This window comes from Aethalodelphis obliquidens, unplaced genomic scaffold (genome assembly GCF_003676395.1).
Source record: "Aethalodelphis obliquidens isolate GAN/ISIS:26980383/991018 unplaced genomic scaffold, ASM367639v1 scaffold71, whole genome shotgun sequence".
Taxonomy (NCBI): domain Eukaryota; kingdom Metazoa; phylum Chordata; class Mammalia; order Artiodactyla; family Delphinidae; genus Aethalodelphis; species Aethalodelphis obliquidens.
The window spans coordinates 9332246-9347729 of record NW_020838015.1 but is presented as its reverse complement, the minus strand read 5'-3'; the positions used below and the strand labels follow the sequence as shown (position 1 = coordinate 9347729).

Genomic DNA, 15484 nt, shown 5'->3' with positions numbered 1-15484 from the left:
TCTGTGCCGCCGACCCCGCCCTCACGCGTTGGTACCATTTTCGCTGTTGGTTGAGACCCAGTCAGGCGTGGAAGAGGCTGGGAGGGCCAAGGTTGGTGGGCGTTTTCGGCGGAAGCCAACCTGCAGCGAGTCGCGGCTTCAGTTTCCTATCCCCTTATAAATCACATCGGAAATCGGGTGTTTCTGTGCTGTTGCATCAGCATTGCGTTGTGTCCTCTCACCTTTGCCCTCATTTTCAAAGGCAGAGCAACGAAATCTTTTCCTAGACCAACCTTCAATCCTAATCCCCGAATGGGCAAGGAAACTGTTAATACAACAGGCAGATCAATACTACACGCTGCCTCTGCCTCTCCCTCAGGCCATCTTCACCTCTCCTGACTTCAAGTCAGAAGAACCAATCAAAACCCAGGCCCTTCAGCCTTGTTGGCCAATTGGCATGGAGACCCTCAATCTCCCCCTGCCAACTCTAAAGAACCAATCAGGACTCCATAACTCTAACCCAGTGGGCGCCCAGACTAAGTCAGTATCCAGATCCAACCCAGGCCTCCTATCCAATTAGAACCCACAGCCCTCAGTCCTAAGGACCAATAAGCATCAACTCTTCATCAGTCTTTCCCTCCTCTGTCCCAGTCAGGGCAACCAAACCGAATGGGGATCCCTCAGTTTTTCTAGCCAATTAGTATCAGGCCTCCCCTACATCCAAGTATCCAATCTGTCCTGGTCCCACTCAAATCAAGCAGTGCTATCCTCAGGCTCATCATCCAATCATGAATGATAATAAACCATGAACCAATCACAACCTCCCTCTTCACGGTTTCTAGCTTCCAAACCTTTATCCATGCTGTGCCCCCTTCCTCACTCACTTCTATTCCCCACTGAGCAGTGAAGAGCGAGCCTTTTGTATACTTCCTACTTTTATTTGATAATAACAAACTGTATATAAAAAGGGTCAAGGAAGGCGGGGAGGCCCTGGATCTCCCCCTCTCTGCTTCCCCAAGCATCCCCCGCCCCTAGGCCCCAGCAGGGACCACTCCCTTCCCGCCTTGTGGTGGGGTGGGGATTGACAGGCATGGAAATGGTTGTGTGTGTGTGTGTGTGTGTGTGTGTGTGTGTGTGTGTATGGGTGTTGGGGGCCAAGGATGGAGAGAGGGTCAAGAATTAGAGAGAGGGCCTTCCCTCATCCCCCATCAGAGCTGGCACCCTGAGGAGGGGTCTTGAGAGAGTTGTGAGGGTCCACAGATGTGCCTCAGCCTATGAGACGGTAGAAGATCCAGCATCCAAAAGTGACCCAGTGACTGGCCCAGCTGAGCTCTGACCATTTGTGGACAGTGTATGCCATGCCGTAGCCCTGTGGGAGAGAAAGCGGTGATGGTCGGTCCCACTCATCAAGAACAAAGAAGGTCTCAGGAAAACCTACCCTTTGCTCAAGGACGTTTCTGTGACTCCACTGCAGCCCTGAGTGAGGCCCCAGAGAAGAGATTGGGTACATATGAAAGGTAGGCATATTTAGTTTTTTCTTTTGTATTTTCTTCTCTTTCAAAAATTTAAAAAACAAGACAAGGCAATCCCACTCTCTGACCTGTACTCTCCCGTATATATAAAGAGCTCCTAGAAATTCACTTTTTAAAAAGACAAAAATTAGCAAAGGAGGTGAGTAGGCCATTTTCAGTAAAGGAAAAAAAAACCCAAATGGCTCTTAAATATACGAAAAAATACTCAGCCTCACTCATCATCTTCCTCCACTCAAACTGGCAAACATATCCATGAGGTCTGAGAGGCACTCTGTTGTCGGGGTGTCAAGCACGATCACATACTGCTGGTGGGAGGGCAAAAAGGTAACTTCTCCATTGCTGTCAAGACTAGATCCTACAGCTCTGTCTGCACCTATGTGAATCCACATGGATGTGAGGGTATTACTTGCTGCAGCACCACTTACCATAGGAAAAGAGTGGGAATCACCTGGGTGTCCACCAATAAGGGACAAACTACATTGTGTCACAATGGAAAAAATGAACGAGAACACTCTATGTCTTCATGTGGAAGGTTTTCAGGAATTATGTGAAAAAAGCAACATGCAGCACAGTGTCATTCATGTGTTACCTTTAGGGTAAAAAGCAGGGGGGAGGGAATTAAAATATATTTTTATATCTGCTTATTATGCTTCAATTTTAGAAGGATAGTTTAATAAAATGAATAAAAGTGGTTACCTGTAAGAGGGTGGGGGTAAGACGGCAGGAATAAGACTCTCCCCTGAATATCTTGAATACTGTTTGGTTTTTCAACCACGTGATATGCATTAACTTTTTTTTTTTTTTTTTTTTGGTCATGCCTCGTGGCTTGAGGGATCTTAGTTCCCCGACTAGGGATTGAACCCTGGCCCCCGCAGTGAAAGCGCCGAGTCCTAACCACTGGACAGCCAGGGAATTTCCTTAAATTTTTAATTGAAAATAAAACTTTATATTATTTTATATTTTGTCATTAAAAACAATTTTTAATTTTTTATTCAGGTTGAATGTGCAAAATCTGGGTTTTGCTTCTTTTTAAATAAAATTTTTGTTTTATTTTTATTAAAACTTTAAAAATAGTTAATGCAGGGTATTCCCTGGCCGTCCAGTGGTTAGGACTCGGCGCTTTCACTGCGGGGGCCAGGGTTCAATCCCTGGTCGGGGAACTAAGATCCCGAAAGCCGCCTGGAATGGCCAAAAAAAAAAAAAAAAAAGAAAAAAAATGAGCTGAAAGAGAAGCTAAACCGGGATCCTGCTAGTGCCATATGAATAAACATTATTTTGAAATTGTTTTTCATTTAAAAAGGAGTAAAACCTGGAACGTGCACACTCCACCTGCATAAAACTAGTATATACATTTTAATATACACTATTTTTTTTTTTTTTTTTTTGCGGTACGCGGGCCTCTCACTGTTGTGGCCTCTCCTGTTGCGGAGCACAGGCTCCGGACGCGCAGGCTCAGCAGCCATGGCTCATGGGCCCAGCCGCTCCGCGGCATGTGGGATCTTCCTGGACCGGGGCACAAACCCGTGTCCCCTGCATCGGCAGGTGGACTCTCAATCACTGCACCACCAGGGAATCCCAACATACACTTTTTAAGTAGAATCCAGGATTTGCACAATCAATGTAAGTAAAACTATTTTTTTTAACAAATTAAATAAAGAAATCTTGTGAATTCTACCTAAATAAAAATATGATGAAATAATTAACTTTTAAAAAAGTAAAACCTGGATTTTGCACTCCATCTCTAGAAAATAAATTTTATAAGTAAAATAAATGTATTTTGCACACTTCACCCAAGTAAAAGACCCAACAGTATGAATCAACCAGAGGGACAAGGGGACAGAAGGACGGTAGAGCAGTGGCTACACAAGCTGGAGACAGATGACACAAGGTTCCCATGCCTTGGCCTCCCCACCTTTGTCCTCATGGTTCCCATGAATAGGTAGCATATCCCTGGGTAACCCTGAGCCCAGGGCCCCACCTCACCTGCTCCTCTGTGGTGTCGTCCACATCAACATCGAACAGGGAGCCCAGGTAGGCCAGGTGGAAGATGGCCAGGGCCCCAAAGAGCAGGTTTAAGGCTCGCACCCCCAGGCCCTGTGGGGGACAGATGGATATGCTTGGCAGCTGGACCTAATCACCATCCCCCAGCCCCACTTGGGCAGGGGCACACAGGGAAATGCACAAGGCACAGGAATGAGGATGTCCAGGGCACCCACCCCCAGGGTAGGAAAGAGATGGTTCTGATCCTCCTATGGGAGCTCAAGGGGTATCCAAGGATGAGGGTACTGTTAGCATGAGAGCGTCCAGGTTGGGGGAGATGTGAGTATTCAGGCAGAGGAGGAAAAATGGTGGGTAGGGCTTTGAGTTGGGGGTTTATGGTGATAAACATTGGTTGTCGGGTGGGAGGAAAATCTGAAATTCTCCATACTTCTTGTTGCAAAAAGAATGAGAAAAAAAAAGACTCAAACGAAAGCAAATCCCCACTGTGACCTACAGGGCCCACCTCTCCCTGTCTCACTCACTCTGCTCAAGCTATACCGGCCTCCTCGCTGTTCCTCAAATATTCCAGGCCCTCTCCCATCTCAGGGCCTTTACACTGTTGTTGACTTTGCCTGGAATGCTTCCCTCCCTCACCTCCTTCAGTTAAAGAACTCAAAAGTCACCTCCCCATTTAAACTTGAAACCACTCAGCCCCTGATACTTCCCTTTCTCTTTCTCTTATGTATTTTCTCCTTGGCACTAATCACAGTCTAACAAACTATTATACTTTACTTATTTTTTATTTACTGTCTTCCCTGTTAAAATGTTTGTCCCAGAGGGCTGGGACTTTGGTCTGTTTTGTTCACCACTGTGTCTCCAGCACCTTGAACAATGCCTGATACCAGCAGGTGCTCAACAGATGTTCACTGGGGAAAATAAACGCTAGGTGGGTATATAGCAGTTGCTTGATAAATGTTCGTTAGATAAATGGATGCCAGTGAATAGAGATGAGGTTATGGGGGTGGATCGGGCACTGGAAGAGGAAGCTGGGCACCCTGAGACAGATATAAGATGGAGACAGAAGTAATTTTTGAGGGGGAGAGTTGGACAAAAGGCTGCCTAGGCTGAACCCTCACCAAGCGATGCTGGTGTGAACAGTCTGCTGGGCACCGTTTCGACAAGATGCAGGCACTGAGGATCCGAGCCAGGCGCTTTCGGAGGACTAGGGCAGATGCGGGGTGGGGTGGGGCAGAGGTAAGGGCGTCAGGTTAGCCTCAGGGGACAGTGGTTCCAGCCCGCCACCAACCTTCCATCCCATCTACTGGGCTGGGTTCCGCCCTCACCGTGCTCCACATAAGTGATAAACGCCAGGGACAGCAGCACCGCAGCCAGGTGGAAGCTGAAGCCCTGGTGTGGGGGTGGGGGGCAATGAGGTGAGTGAGGAGGAGGCCCTACCACCCCCATCCAGCTACCACCCTGGTCCCGCTCCGCCCTGCTCACGTGCAGGAGGGCGCTGGCTGCATAGGTGACCAGCACAGCTGAGAAGGTCCCCAGGCGGAGAGCATTCTTGAAAACATCTGCAGGGGGGAGATGTGGGGCAAGTGTCTCCTGAGATTCCCCCCTGCCCTTCCTGGAGGGCCATAGGGCAGGGTGAGGATACCCACAACCTCTTGGGGCCCCCAGGATGAAGTCTCTTTATAATGGCCTCCAACTTCACATTGTCTAAAAGTTAGCTCCTGATCTTCCCTCCCAACCTGCTCCTCCTATAGTCTTTCCCAAGTGCAGCCAGTGTCAACTACACCCTTCCAGTTCCTCAGGACAAAAGCCTCACTATCACCCTTGATCTGCCCCCCACCCCCAACGCCCATAACCAAACTCAGCAAATCCTGTCAGTTCTATCTTCAGAGTTTATCCAGAATCTGACCTCTCCTCCCCATTTCCACTCTGCCCTCCCCGACTCCCTGTCTGTCCTCACAGTAGCCAGAGGGTCCTGGTACAACCTAAGTCAGCCCATGGCCCTCCTCTGCTCAGAACCCTGCTCTGAGATCTCTCTCAGAGAAAAAGCCAAAGTCCTCCCCGTGGCCAGAGAGGCCCTACAGAACCAGGCCTTGTCACCTCTCCGAACTCACCTCCTGCCAATGGTCCCCTCGCTCACTCTGATCCCACCACACTGGTCTCCTCACTGTTTTTCAAATGTGCCAGGTATGCTCCTGCCTCAGGGCCTTTGCACTTGCTGTTCCTTCCATGTGTTAAATTCCTCCCCTACATGTTTGCATTGATTGCTCTCTCACCTCCTTCAGGTCTTTGCTCAAACGTTAGCTCCTCAGTGAGACTTGCTCTGGATGATGTATTTAAAATTGCATCCACCCCTACTCACACACTCCTAAGACTCCCAGGTCATCTTTACCTGCTTTCTTTATTTTTTACCATAGCACTTAGCACTACCTGAACTATTGTGTATTTTCTTTTTATTATACTGCTACCCCCACAAAAATGTCAACTCCACAAGGGCAGGAATTTGGGAGATTTTTTGGTCCCTACTATCTTCAGCTTGTTGTATGAATGTGTGAAAGGGGTGTGGGTTGAGGACTGCCAACTCTCTTGGAGTGGTGACTCACAGTTATTTAGCCAATAAGACATGGGCAGGTTCCAGCTTGTGACAACTTCCACCATGGACCGGGGCAGCTCCACGTTCAGTGGCTTAGAGACCGTCAGGTCCCTATGGGCAAAAGAGACACGCAAACTCATTTGGGATTTCAACCCACCTGATGGCCACACTTTTGTTCTTGGCTGTTCCCTCCCCCAGGAACACCCCCCTCCTCCCTGCAGCTCCTCTAGGCAGCACCCTGTGGGAGATGGGGCTCCCCAGCCCTCCCCACCATTCCAGGTGATCCTTCTCCTCGGTGAAGCCAGCCCCTGCCAACGTGGCCGTGGCCTCGGACAGAAAGCCCACAAAATAGTTGCTGAAGTGGAAGGAGACAGCACTCTCATAGGCTCGCAGCCACCTGCGGGAAAGGAGCCAGGGAGAGAGAGGCATCACGCCCAGGCCCCAGCGTGACACCCCACCATGTGCCAGCATCCCTGGCCCCTCTGTAGACTCACCTTACCATGGTGCCCCTAGGGGTCAGGAAGGCAGCAGAGAAGAAAGGAAAGAGAGTCAGAGAGGCCCTGGAGGCTGGCCTGAGTTGTTCATCAACAAGACAGACAAATATGGCGGCAAAAGAGGTGCGCTGTGATAGTCCCACACATCTATCCATCCGTACACCATCAGTTAGTTTCAGGCAGCTCAAATGGATGTGTGAGCTGCCCTATAATATGACACGGTCCCGCAGCTTCACGTGGCCAGACATCCAGACCCAGGGACTGTTAGAGGCTGACCTCACAGCCACATGGCCAGACACACATACTATCAGACTCCAAGCTCTCTGACCTGATTCGGTGACCATAAGATACCCGGAAGTCCTTTAGTTAGGCACAGAGACCATCAAGCACCCTGTTACGCATGCACACACAATTCTGTACTCAGATAGTCATCCTGTCAGTTGTACAGTCAGACACGGTCAAAGACAAGCAGCGTCTTACACTGGAAAAAGCATAGGTTCTGGATTCGGGCCTGGGATTAGTGCCTGGCTGCTTAGTTGGGTGACACTGGGCAAGTCATTCCACCCTTCAGAGCCTCATTCAGCATCAGACACAATCAGCGGCCAGTGAGTAGGGGAGAAGGTCATACAGTCAAATAGCTGGATGAAATCCTAGTCACACCCGGGGTGGAAGGTCGGTTCTGCCCCTCAGCTAGACAATACCAAGGAGCCAGAGAAGGCAGACCCACAGGCAGAATCCATCACAGACATGCGCACGACACGCGACAGTCAGACCCATTCCCAGCCAGGGTTACAGACAAGCCAGATTTATCCTATCCAGTGACAGCCACATACTCCTATCATGGACAACCGCCCAGCCAGACAGCCAGAACTCCAGTCCCACACAGGAGTCCCCGGCTGATAGGTAAACAACCTATACAAACCCCTAGCTAGAGTCACAGACAGGTCAGTGTCACCAACCAACACATACTTGTGGCACTGCAGTCACATAACTTGCTTCTGATGGTGAAATAGCAGAACAGACGGACAGCCAGGCACAGTATGTGACGGAGTATCCATTGTACACGGAGTCATAGGGCCAATCTTGGTCAAACCACAGCCACAGACGCTCAGTCTCTGTCTAGTCACCGGGTGGATGGTCAGACAGTCTCAGACTCACAGAACCAATCAGTCACAGACTGTGCACCCACCCCCATTCAGCCCCACTCGCCCTCAGCACCTGCCCTCATTTACCTGGCTTTGCGTTTCTTGCTGTAGTAACAGAAGACAGACAGAAGCATTAAGAGACAACTCAGAGCTGGGGAGACCCCAGGTCCCTCCCCAACCCCCTCACTGCTGGGCAGAGGCCTCGAAGGCTGTGCTCACTTGCGAAGGAGGCGGTCACCATCAAGGGGGATGAAGTACGGGAAGAGGTAGGGGCCCACACAGGTGGACAGCACAAGGCACAGCAGGGCCAGCGCCAGACTCCGGGCCACCTTCTGCAGCCATCGGCGGCTCTGTGGGGATCAAGGCTCCATGAACACTGCCCCATGGTGGCTTCCCATGGTCCCTGCCCACCTGTCCACCCAGGACCTCACCAGCGGGCGGCCTTGGACGGCCTGTAGGTAGCTGTGGAAGGATATCCAGGGCCCAAAGACGATGGTGCCCACGAAGTAGAGGTAGCCCATGAACTCCACGGGCGAGGGCACTGCACCCACCTCACCCCGGTCCAGGTCGAAGCCCAGAGACACCGCCTTCATGGCCACAATCATCTGGGCCCCTAGGTGTGGTGCCCATGGTCAAGTGGATGAGCAGAGAGCAGGTCATCATGGGGTACGGGGAACACCAGGTGAGAGGTGGTAAGAAAGAAGAGCAAGTGTGGAGAGGTGGGCATGGGGCCAGACAGGCAGCTGAGCAGGTAGGCCCAGGACTGGCAGATGTCTTGACTCAAGAGAGTCAGGCATGGACATGAGATGGGACAGACAGATGGGGAAGAGACACGGTAGAGAGAAACACAGATGTAAGGGGAATCTAAGGGCTGCGTGTCCAGTGGGCTAGGCAGATGAGGGAGAAAAGCGGGGAAGGAAAGACAGGGTGGGGGGAGTTAGGAGATGTGGAGTGGTGCTGGAGGGCTGGGGCAGGAGAGAGGGCCAGGGCTGCCTACCTCTCATCTTGTGCCATGTCACGGTGTCCACCATGTGCATCTCACTGAGGAAAAAGGTGGTGGTCTTGGCCCTGTGACTCCTCTGGCCTCAGATACCACAAAGAGGGGAAACCAAGGTGCAGAGAGGGTATACCCTTCCCTGCCCTGCACAACCTCATGGAGGAATAGTTCTCCAGGGCTCCCTCCTCCAGGGGGAGCTCAAGTCCAGCCTGTTCTGTGTAGCCTTCGGAAAGAACAAGTCTCCCAGATTTCCATCCCCTCCAGAAACACCCCACGTCCTCCCTGTCCTGGACAGCCTCAGGAGGGGCGGCCTGGGGATCCCCCCGCCCTTCTGCGGACAGCGTGGGGATGAGGACATACACCCATACCCCATGAGTAGGTAGATGAGGATGGTGACGGAGAGGAAGACGCCACGATGGGAGGAATGTCGGCAGAGGAACAGCACGAGGTAGCACAGGAGGCTGAGCAGTACGACCCAAACCATGTGCAGCTGGAAGAAGTGGTAGAGGCTGAAGAACCCGCCTGCCACGGTGCTTGCATGCTTCAGGTAGGATGGCAACCCTTTGAGTGAGAGAAAGAGAGGACAAGAAAGGGAATTAGAGCAGGGCTGGTAGAAGGGCAGCCTGGGCAGAGGACGTAGCTCAGGCAAAGGCTTAGAGGTTGGAACGTGGTGGGATTGCAGGGGGCCCAAAGCAGGTGTTGGGGAGCTGGGGAGGTGGCAGGGCTTGGGTTTAAAGAAAAGAGACATCTATAAAGGTCACTTTGGGAATCCTGGAGGAAATTTGAATAACTTATATTGAATAATATCATGGCATCAAGATTAAATTTCCTGAGGGGTGATGGTTGAGGCTCTGGCTGTGGGGGGAAGATGTCTTTGTTCTTGGGGGACACACGCAAGAGGATTTGGGATGAAGTGTCAGCACGTTATTCAAGTGATTCAGGAAGATGATAGATAGATAGATAGGCAGATGGACGGATGGATAGGTAGGTAGATAGATAGGTAGATAGAGCAAGCTAATGTGGCAAGATGTTGACAGTTGGAGAATCAGGTGATGCATATATGGGTGTTCATTGTACTATTCTTTCAACTTAGCTTTTCAGTAACTTTGAAACTTTTCAAAGTGATAAACCTGGGGAAAAAATAAAACATCCATTTAAAATAAAAGAACAAGAAAAAAGAAAGTGTAGAACTTCTGAATCTCAGATTTCCAAAATTCTCAGCATCCCATGGGGATCTCGGGCACTTGGGATCTCGTTGTTTGGATATAGGCTTGCCACGATTTGTGGAAACATTCCAGAATCCTAGAATCCAGAGATTTTATCATGCCTTGATTCCAGAAATCCAGAATGCCAGCATTTTGGAAGCCTGGAATGTGAGAATTTCAACTTGTCAGAATCCCCAAACCCCATAACACGGCACTTTGGGATACATGGTACTTTCCATAACCCTGTGACATCAGCATTTCAGAATCTTATAACCTTGGGATGTAGGCATTTCAGTATCCCAAGATTCAAGAACCTCAGCTTTCAACAGTCCCAGAACCCAGGGATACGGAAAGGTATGGCTTGGCATGGCAGGATGTGGCTTGGTGTGGTGTAGCATGGGGTGGCTGGGTTAGTGGGACGTGGTGTGGTAGAATGGCGCTTAGCCTGGTGGGCTGTGGTAGGCTGGACGTGTACGAGCCTGGCTTGGCTTGGCAAGATGTGGCAGGATAAAGTGGGGCTTGGTACGGATGAACGTGGCAGGTGTGATTTGGCCTGGCGTGGTGGCCCATGGTGTGGCAGGCACTTACCAAGCCTCCACAGGAGGCGGCAGGCGAGGCAGATGGCAAGGAGCAGCCAGATCTGGTCAAGGCCCTGCTGGGCAGTAGGCAGGAGACAGCCCTGCAGCAGCTGCTGGAAAAATTCCTGGCGGCTGAAGGTGGCCATTGTGGACCCCCACGGATGGATGGACTGATGGATAGACCTGCCAAAGGGGGGACATAGAAGGAGCTTAGTTGGGATGTCCACGGGGCAGACGATGCTCAAGAGATGGACTTGAGCACTCAGATTTCAGTCTGGGGCTGTCCAACCCTTGTAGAGACAGGGTACTGGGGGGCTGAGGGAAGGTGTGAGTGTCAGGTACATCAGATTGAGCCGCCAGCTGTGTGTGGGGGGGTGTTCTGGGTGCACACACACAGCCCATGACCTGCGGTGAATGAAGGACCTGTGTTCCTTGTATGCTGGGAAGAGTCCGGGTCCGATAGTGATTGAATGGTGTACATTGTAGGCCTGTATATCAAATTGGGGGGCTCCCTGGTTTCCGAGGTAGAGTCACTCAGTGTGGAGGGCAGAGAGGGAGATCCTGTGACACTTGGGGGCCGTGTGCATCTCTCCTTGAACGGATGTGGGGGGTGTCCTGTATCCCCCGCGCGCCCCATCCCACCCCCACCCGGCCTCTCCCGGCCGCCAACAAAGCCCTGCCCAGGCCCGGGGGCTGCAGGGAGGTGGAGGTGGTGGAAAGGGACACAGCAGAAGGGAGAGTTGGAAAGGTGATGGAGAGGGGGCCCTAGCACACGCGCTGCAGACCCGCAAGGGGAGGCCGGCTCAGGATGCGAGCGGGAGAGCCACACGTGCACTACCGGCGACCTACCTGGCAGTAAGAAAGCTGCGGTCCAGGGGGCCGGGGACGTACAGCCGCCGCCACCGTCGCCGCCTCCTCCGGGCAGCCTCCCCCGCAGGCCGCAAGGCCGGGACCAGCTGCGGCTCCCAGGGCAGCGCGGAGAGCGGGCCCTTTAAATCCCGGGGAGGCCCGGCCGGCCCGCTCGGCCAATAAGAGGACAGGAGCGGGGCGGGGACGGAGGAGGAGGGGAGCGGGAGGATTGAGGGAAGGAGGAGCGGGAGGTTGAGAGGAGCCGGGCGCGGGAGGACGTGGGCGCGTGGAACGTTGGATCCCGCACCTTTCCGACCTCTTGGTGTGCCAGTCCCTGAAGGGTCGCGTCGGGAGGTCTTCTGGCCGTCCAAGAACAAACTGTCCAAACGCCAAATTCCTAATCCTTGGAAGCCGAGATGGGAAAGATGGGGGAGGGAGGAGAGAAAGTCCGTTTCCCCAGCCATCAGCCTCGCCCCCGAAACTGCCCACCCGCGCACGTCTTCGTGTCACTGTTGTGCCCCCTTTTCACAGATGGGAGAATAAACCGAGGTCTCTCCTTTCCCATCCTTTGAAGGAGCTGTGGGAATTTCCAACCCTCTCCAGCACCAGGGACCGGCCAGAAACACCAGTACTGACTGTCACCTAGGAGCAAGAATTAGGCGCCTGTGCTTTCCCCTAGGGACTCCTTCCGGAGGCTAGTACGGAGCACCGATTGGGAGCATTTATAAAGCACTTACAGCGTCCCCAACGATGGTTTGTATTGGGCCCTATCTGCACCAACTCTGAGGATTTATGCAGCACTTGCTGTCTGCCTACCCTACCCTGCAGTGTCTGGACACTCCGCTCTGTCCCTAGGCTGATGAAGGGCCTTTTTCCAAAGGAGCATTTATTGGGCACGGACTGCATACTTACTTAGCTATCAGGTGGAAGGGAGAAGGAAGCCAAGGTCAAGCTGGACCCCACCCTGACCTGAGGAGCTAAGGAAAACAGGTTCTAATCAGATTAATGCCTGCCTGTATGGAGCTGGGCAAGCCATGCCCACTCCCCGGGCTTCAGTGTCCCTTTCTGTTAAACAAAAGAGTGGGATTAGCAGTTCTTTGCTTGGAAATACCAATGGCAATTGAAGAGAAATGCATGTCTCCTCTCTTTAAAAAAATGTTAACATGAAGTTAGATGGAGTTTTACCTCATAAATGAATATGCATATATTACAAATGAAAAATATTTAACAGTTGACCCTTGAACAACGCAGGTTTGAACTGCACAATCCACTGATAGGTGGATACTTCTCAATAGTAAATACTACGGTACTACACAGTCCTTGTTTGGTTGATTCCTGGGATGCAGAGGAACTGTGGGTATGGAGGGCCGGCTATGAATTATACACGGATTGAGACCCTCCCCAGTTGTTCAGTGGTCAACTGTAATGGGTAATTACATAGGCCAGATGCACAAATATTAATTCCTTTCCTTAACAGCAGAATACAGGCCATACATTTTATGACTTAGACTTCATTCTAATTTTTTCCTCAGTTTTCAAACATACTCAAATCGAGTCAACAATGACCCACAGCACAAGCAAGAAATATTTCCTTTGGTTGCAAGACCTGGCATTTAAAACTGGAAGATCCTCACTATGTGTACCCTGAGCTTCACAGACTTGATTGTTTCCATCTAGTCTTCTGATGTGTGTGACAAAGAACTAGTCTCTAGATTCTAGGACATATAAAGGGCATCTACAAATCAATAAGAAAAGGACAAACAATACACTAGAAAATGGACAGTAGACATGAATAGGTAATCCACGGCAGAAGTCACCTGAAATGGCCAATACGTATAATATATGAAAAGATAACTCAATCTCTTTATCAGGGAAATGCAAAATTAAAACAACAGATGTGATTTCATATCTACTAGGTGTGATGTTTCATATTTTTACCGCTGGAGCTTAGTAGAGAGTGGGCACTCAATAAATATCTGTCAGACTTTATAGCCTTTGTAGTCATTCTGAGTTATAGATTCTAGGACATTTTAAATGGTCTCCCTATAATTAAAGATGAAAATTAAGACAAAGAGATCCCATTCTTTGCTTATTAGATTGACAAAAAAAAATTGCCAAGCCTCAGAATAATGTTTTCTCTCTCTCATTTTGTCTCTCTTTTTCTCTCAGTATATCTCTATCTATCTATCTATAATTTTTTCTAAAGTATTTGATCGTAGTTGCAAGTGTGATGCCCTTTCAATGAAATACTTCAGTATAAAATTTCTAAGAACAAGGATATTTTCTTACGTTCCTGCCAGCAGAGTATGAGGGTTCCAATTTCTCCACATCTTCACAAACACTTTGTTATCTGATTCTAGCCATCCTAGTGGGTGTGCCAGTACTGTCCTTTTATAGGAAAAGGAAATCCTAGGTCACGAGCTGCATTCCTTTATCAGGTCTTTTTGGTCTCTTTCAATCTGGAACAATGTCTCCATCTTCCATTAACTTTCGCGATCTTGATGTTTTCGAAGAGCACAGGTCAGTGCTTTGGAAGAATGTCCTTAAATTTGGGTTTATCTGATGTTTCCTCAAGATTAGATTTGGATTATGCATCTTGGGCAGGAATTCCACAGAAGTGACGCTGTGTTCTCCTCAGTGTATCCGGAAGCACAAAGCATTGGTTAATTCCAAATTGTTGGTATTAGCTTTGATCATTCGATTAAGGTGGTGTTTTCCAGGTTTCTCCACCGAAATGTACTCTTTCCCCTTTGTAATTAATAAGTATCTTGTAGGGACATACTTTGAGATTATGTATCTTTCCTATTTTTCGTCAAACTTCCACTCACCAGTTTAGCATCCGTTGGTGATTCTTGCCTGAAGCAATTACTACTATGATGGTGGCCATATGATGATTTTCTTTTACATGTATAGCTGGGATTCTACTGTGAGAAAGAGCTTTCTCTTCTTCCCCATGTATTTATTTATTCGTTTGTTTATTTGTATCAGTGTGGGACTCATAATTTACAGGTTAAAATCAGTTACTATCATTTTAAAATTAATTTATTAATTAATTTATTTTTGGCTGCATTGGGTCTTCGTTGCTGCACGTGGGCTTTCTCTAGTTGCGGCGAGCGGGGGCTAGTCTTCATTGTGTGGCTTCTCTTGTTGTGGAGCACGGGCTCTAGGTGCGGGGGCTTCAGTAGTTGTGGCGCGCAGGCTTAGTTGCTCCACGGCATGGGGGATCTTCCTGGACCAGGGCTCGAACCCATGTCCCCTGTATTGGCAGGTGGATTCTTAACCACTGCGCCACCAGGGAAGTCCCAGTTACTATCTTTATGTAGTTATAAAAGTAGCTTAATTGAGATATAATTTACATACCATAAAATTCACCCAAGTTAGTTGTACAAGGCAATGGTAGTTAGTGTATTTATAGGCTTGTGCAAAAATCACCACAATCTAATTTTAGGATATTTCGATCACCCCAAAAAGAAACCCTGTGACTGTTAGCATTCAATCCCTATCTGTCTCTGACAGCCCTAGGCAACCACTAATCTCATTCTGGATTTGCTTATTCTGGACATTTCATGTAAATGAAATCATACAATCACAAATCTTTTGTGTCTTGTTTCTTTCACTGAACATAATTTTTTAAACTGTGATAAAATACACATAACATAAAGTTTAGCATCTTAACCATTTAAAAAATAATACATTTATTTATTTATTTTTGGCTGCATTGGGTCTTCGTTGCTGCGCGCGGGCTTTCTCTAGTTGTGGCGAGCGGGGGCTACTGTTTGTTGTGGTGCACGGGCTTCTCATTGCGGTGGCTTCTCTTGTTGTGGAGCATGGGCTCTAGGCGCACAGGCTTCAGTAGTTGTGGCATGTGGGCTCAGTAGTTGTGGCTCGTGGCTCTAGAGCACAGGCTCAGCAGTTGTGGCGCACGGGCTTAGTTGCTCCTCAGCATGTGGGATCTTCCCGGACCAGGGCTCGAACCCATGTCCCCTGCGTTGGCAGGCAGATTCTTAACCACTGCACCACCAGGGAAGTCCATCTTAACCATTTTTAAGTGTACAGTTCAGTGGCATTAAATACATTCACATTGTTGTGCAATCAACACCACCATCCATCTCCAGAA

The 15484-nt window shown here is 49.6% G+C and overlaps 1 protein-coding gene across 9 annotated transcripts; it reads right to left on the bottom strand.

The window, feature by feature from the left end:
• Positions 1-5: 5 nt before the first annotated feature.
• Positions 6-14005, bottom strand: PORCN (porcupine O-acyltransferase). 9 transcript variants are annotated; one of them, XM_027091286.1, is made up of 16 exons: positions 13657-14005; positions 11368-11770; positions 10529-10701; positions 9104-9865; positions 8736-8779; positions 8170-8351; positions 7958-8088; positions 7826-7843; positions 6594-6608; positions 6371-6496; positions 6110-6210; positions 4992-5068; positions 4835-4898; positions 4628-4713; positions 3495-3605; positions 902-1348 (listed from the first exon to the last, which is right to left on the bottom strand). In XM_027091286.1, exons 4-16 carry the CDS (start codon positions 9481-9483, stop codon positions 1247-1249), a joined length of 1437 nt encoding a protein of 478 aa, XP_026947087.1. In that variant the 5' UTR covers positions 9484-9865; positions 10529-10701; positions 11368-11770; positions 13657-14005; the 3' UTR covers positions 902-1246. The 9 variants fall into 9 exon arrangements, 8 of the variants coding, with proteins under 8 accessions (XP_026947085.1, XP_026947087.1, XP_026947086.1 ...); XM_027091285.1 differs by lacking the exon at positions 13657-14005 and adding an exon at positions 12280-12344; XR_003429640.1 differs by lacking the exon at positions 13657-14005 and adding an exon at positions 1937-2100 and having other exon boundaries at positions 1235-1348; positions 9104-9296; positions 11368-12221.
• Positions 14006-15484: the final 1479 nt, after the last annotated feature.